Below are 5390 nucleotides of genomic sequence, written 5' to 3' on the forward strand. Positions count from 1 at the left end.
ACGGATGAAAGGTCCAAAATATCCTTCACTTTTTGTTAAATCATAATGTTCGGCCACTCCTTTTTCCACTCTCTCTAAGTATCTTAAATCTTATCGTTTTAAGGACATGTTAAAGGGAGTCATTAACAAAATGAACGGCAAGTTTTTTTTTTTTACTCCTCCGGTCTTTAATATAAGACCTATTTAACTAATTTGATTAGATTAAAAAATTTAGGTAAATTAGTTAATTATAAGAAATGTGACACATTTTTTCTAAAATATCATAATCATTTTTCTTAATACCCATTTTCCTCTTCTACTTGATTATGATTGAGGGAGTATGCATAAGGGTAATTTAGAGAAAATTGATAAATATAAAAAATGAATCTTATATTTAAGATTAAAATTAACTCAATAATTGAGTCCTATATTAAGGACCAGATGAGTATTTAGAATTTGGGACCTCCAAATTACACTTCTTTTTTTTGACCAGACTCCAAATTACACTTGATGGGCTTACCACGAAGACCAAAGTTATTGATGCTGAGTTTTCGGCCCTTATCTTGGAGCTGTTGGCCGAAAAACGACCAACGAAAAAGAAAGAAATACAGACCTTGGCGCTAACTGATACTGGATATAGACACACACACACACACACACACACACCGAACTTGGAAATCAATATCAGTAATATTTATATTGCTGGCAAAAACAAAACAAAAACAAAAAGTAATATTTAATTAATAATTTATAAAATATAAAATATAGGATTAGGAGGCCGCACGCGAGGCGATGGGGCGCGAGTTGGCGATCAATAAGGCAGCACGGCACGCAGTTCGCAGATACGTTGATGGGCCTTTCCTTTTGGGCCCTGCAAGAAAAAGGCAATAGTCATATTTCGTCGTTAACTTCACTAGCTAGTAAGAGAAATCTCATCGGTAATTACATAACTTTTTTTTTTTTTTTGCAGCGAACATGGCCATAACCATGATCTGTGCATACATGGTGGCCTATATCTAGATGATAGAAACTGTTCCAATGAAAAGATTCGATTTCGAAAGTTCAATTTTTGTATTAAAACTAGACGGCTAATTACGAGCTTCATCCAAATCCAGCAAGTTACAGCTCCAACCCAAAGTGATTGCTGAAGCACACTGTCAGCGTATTAGACCAATTCCCAGAAAACACCAATCAATATATAATTATTTAAATTAATTACTCCGTCACAGTCACTCTCAAAATGTTTTGGTCTAGGAAATGTGTCGTGCCTTCTAAGAAAAAGCATTAACGTAAGGAAAAATTTTCATGGACATGTACGTTTGTGGCCAGAGGCTGCACACCCAGCAAATAATAAAACTATTACTATAATATAATTAAGATTGAGTGTTTAATAATCTCATCACATTCCTCCGCTCGATTGATACGTCGTCATAACAGCACAGGGGCACCACTAATAATTATGTGCTTTAATGTGAACATGCTTGTCATGTAATCATATCACTCCACCACTAATTAACCAAGAGTTTGAATGCTTATTTCAGGCGTTATAAACCATATCTAATTTATAATTTCAGCGACGTAAGAATTGTTTAGTAATGTGCGGCACAGCGAGGAAGGATTAGGTGGTGAAATTAAGATATCTCCCTTTTAAAATGCGGAGGGCGTAATATAAAGGAGAGGAAACCTAACCACGTCTTAATTTTCTCTGTTACTTTGATGTCAACCAATGGAACTATTAAAGCACCTTTGACAAAAGGCTTATATATATTTATTTATTTATATTATAGAGAGAGGTACGTGTAGTAGATATATATAATGGCATAATCCCAGTGGTGCATAGACGTGTAGGGTATCAGCTTCAGCGAGAAGACTTTGTAATTTAACGACCTGTTTTTCTGGAGGCTAATTAACCAGTCAACTTCTTGATGGAAAAAGAATCAAATCTCCAACCACTCATGATAGAAATAAGTACTAATCCTCTTTCTTCAACTCATTCAAAATATTTCAAAACTTGCAACAACAAAAGAATATTGGAACTGTTGGTATTTCCAGCTAATATTGTCATATAAATCCGTCCACAATCATTTCAAGCTTCCTTCTTTTCTCCAATCGAAGGTCCCGTTACTCGCGATTTTAATTTTTTTTCTTTTGGGGGGGGGGGGGGTCGCGCAGAATATGGGGATAATGCTGCTGTAAGTCGGGATATATAGATATTTGGCTTTGTGTGGTTCACTCTTCTGCTCTTGAATAATAGTATAGCTCAATTAAATCATTAATGGGGTTGCATTGCAGATAAATCTCTCCTTCAAAATATGGAACGAGAGGAGGGAAAGCTTTTTGCAAGAAACAATTCCTTCCAGTAGTAGGATTCTGATTCTGAATAACCAAACATTAATTAAGCATATATATAGGGCGATCACAAACTCTTAGATATCCCAGTATATAAATATATATATCTATAGACTGCATAGATATTCTAACTTTGGGATAAATTATTTTTATTCCAGCTAGCCAGTAGCCATTATCTTCTATATGAGCAATGACTCTCATGACTTTTAAGTATTTCACATATACATATGAAACAGATTTTGATTTGGAATATATACATTATTAAGATCAGGTTCAACTCAAAAAGGCCTATGTATAATACACCATCGTGGTCCTTTGATTGCATATGACTATGTATTCTGATTTTTGTATTTCGATTATTTTTGTTGTTTCAGACCACATGCATATTCAGTTCAGGCTTGAGACCTTTATTTTTTAAAATCATAGACTTCTTCAATATGCTTTCCCCCCTCCCCGGGGTTTCATTTACGAGAAAATTCAGCCTTCAATCCACTTCGGCTTGCTGAAAGTTCACAATGACTAGAAAATTAAATGAAAGTGAAGGATGCCTCGCTCTTTACATTATTAAATTGTAATTCTCTGTTTGTGAAACTATTATTCCTGGATAGTTTGTTAACCATTATACAGATCCCCTCTGCAATATTTTTAACCTTCATGTAATTATATTCCCTGCTCATCCTAGGCAGTTTTATCCCGATCCTAGAAATGATCTGCAATGAAATGTCAGGAGTCTAGGCTACGCGATGAAATTAACAAAGACGGGAGAAAAAGTAAGAAGCAGGGAAAGCCAAATTTCAACTGGAAGACGCACTATTAAAATGATAATGACTTTTAAACTAACTCGATGAATTGTCCGAAAGCTGTATGTACAAAAACATGCATTAATATGCTCACATATACATGCATTAGTATGCTCACATATATATAGATGAATATATATATGTATGTACATAAAGAGAGAGACTTTAAAGTCTATATATGCAAGTATTGCGATAAGCAAACAATGAAGGCATACGTACGTACGTACTAGTTAACACACAGCATAATGCATATCTCAGATCCAGAAACGAAATACTAAGATAGCTCATGCGTAATAGGGTCCTCGAAAAATAGTTCAGACCAATAAGACGAGGAAATTCCTCCATAGCTAGAAGAGCTGCTGGTGGCATCTCCAACCAGAGGGGGCATAGATGGCAATATTGATGAAGATTCAAAATCAGGTGTCGTATGATCCCCTTGACTAATCATTGTAAAGTTTGTACCTTGACCCTGATCACTATTCAAACATGATTGGGAGCGGAAAGGGACTTGTGGTGGGTCTGGCATGTGAGATAACATGGTGGGGTGATGGTGGAGTGGTTGAGAAGCTAATGAGCCTGGATTATTCAACTGTGGGTAGTTCATACCTGGGTTCTCTTTCAAATCAGCCATTGAATTTAACAAATTGATAGTATCCATGCTTGTGGTGAAGCCATTTTGGTCGCAGGAGTTGGTGGTGTTCAAGGAAGTCGTGGGTTGGAGTAAGGAGTTTAAATATTGAAGCTTTGCCAACTGAACTGCCTCTGCTTGAAGTTTCACAGCCTGATCATCCCAAGCAGGAAGGTGGTGGTGATCCATAATGTCTGTCATGTTGACCAGAGCTAGCAGATACGGCAAGGTGGAAACAAGATCTGTTCGTGGCTGGTGGGTCATTGGATCAAAACCCATCTGAATTAACTTCTTCTTTAGATGTGTGTTCCAGAAATTCTTGATCTCGTTATCAGTCCTGCCCGGAAGATGGGATGCAATTGCCGACCATCTATATCAGAGGAAGCAAACGTATATAAGAGCATATATATGTCATAACAATTCAAATTTGAGCATAAAATAAAATTCACAGATAGATACTGAAGCAACATTGGAATGCACGAACAGATAAAAGGAAAGTCTTGGGTCATAATGTAGATCAAATTAAAGGTAAAATAAGAAGGAAGGGAAAACTTGGAAGTACTTGTTTCCAAGGATGGAATGGAGATGCAGTATGGTTTGCTCTTCTTCTTCAGAAAAATTGCCTCTCTTGATGTCAGGCCGTAAATAATTGGTCCACCTTAGCCTACAGCTTTTTCCACATCTATTCAGACCTGCAAATTTTTGTTCAGAGGAGGAAATGAGGGAGCGCTAAAAAGAGAGATGCAGAGAGATTTAGTTTAATTTGGATCAATACGTACACACACACACACACACACATATAACTAAGTGAGACAGACCTGCTAGCTTGGGAAGAGCTCTCCAACTTCCATGGCCATGTTTCTGAATGTACTGAACAAGCTTCTCATCTTCCTCCGGAGTCCATGGTCCTTTCTTGAGGCCATTCTCATCGCAGCAAGGGGATCTTCCCATTCTGTATATAGCTAGATTATCTCTCTCTAACTATTTACCACCAAATTAAACAAGGGGCTGGGGCGAACTATTTATATCCAATTACCTTCCTGCTTGCTTCTTGCCGTACGTCAATGACCTGCCTTTCAAAGTTATTTTATTTATTAAAGATATTAGGAAACTTCCATATGATTAATAAAGTACTGCGCAGTTTCACGCCTCCACAGCAATTGACAAGTATACCCATGGAAGCATTCATACAATTTCTTTGATAGAATAAATGAAATCACAAATATTTTGAGAAATATGCACATATTTTTTTTGGACAACACAAACTTTAATTTAGATCACATATGTAATCCCCCGTTCACTAAACATACAAACGAAAAACCCGACTCAACTAACGACTCTTTCCACTATAATTCCAATTTTTTGTTTCCTACATTAATACACATATATGATTACCACGATAAAAAAAAAAAAAAGATCCAAGTTAATAGTTGAAAACGCACCTAATGCTAGCATAAAAAAATGGTACAAAAATGATTTGCATATATAAAGCACGATAGACTCGCCAGCAGTCTGATCGTTCAATTTTCGTGATTTCTGATGCGAATCATGTGATGATCTAGCCATGCAAAATAAACTGAACAAATTGGTAATTGCAAGATGAATTTTTTATTAATCTAGCAATAAAGTATCAG

The 5390-nt window shown here is 36.3% G+C and overlaps 1 protein-coding gene across 1 annotated transcript; it reads right to left on the reverse strand.

Annotated features, from left to right (window-relative positions):
• Positions 1-3163: 3163 nt before the first annotated feature.
• On the reverse strand, positions 3164-4723 carry LOC114716560 (transcription factor MYB93-like). The gene is made up of 3 exons (XM_028901579.1): positions 4575-4723; positions 4319-4448; positions 3164-4126 (listed from the first exon to the last, which is right to left on the reverse strand). Exons 1-3 carry the CDS (start codon positions 4705-4707, stop codon positions 3403-3405), a joined length of 987 nt encoding a protein of 328 aa, XP_028757412.1. The 5' UTR covers positions 4708-4723; the 3' UTR covers positions 3164-3402.
• Positions 4724-5390: the final 667 nt, after the last annotated feature.

The sequence above is a fragment of the Neltuma alba genome, unplaced genomic scaffold (genome assembly GCF_004799145.2).
Source record: "Neltuma alba isolate B1F8T4 unplaced genomic scaffold, ASM479914v2 tig00011679_pilon, whole genome shotgun sequence".
NCBI lineage: Eukaryota > Viridiplantae > Streptophyta > Magnoliopsida > Fabales > Fabaceae > Neltuma > Neltuma alba.

What these genes read in the sequence shown, in the direction of transcription:
- LOC114716560 (XM_028901579.1), bottom strand. Translation starts at nt 4,707, where the DNA reads ATGGGAAGATCCCCTTGCTGCGATGAGAATGGCCTCAAGAAAGGACCA. An exon ending in AGCTCTTCCCAAGCTAGCAG is followed by an intron (nt 4,449 to 4,574) that starts GTCTGTCTCACT and finishes AAAAATTTGCAG; the next exon opens with GTCTGAATAGATGTGGAAAA. An exon ending in CATTCCATCCTTGGAAACAA is followed by an intron (nt 4,127 to 4,318) that starts GTACTTCCAAGT and finishes CCTCTGATATAG; the next exon opens with ATGGTCGGCAATTGCATCCC.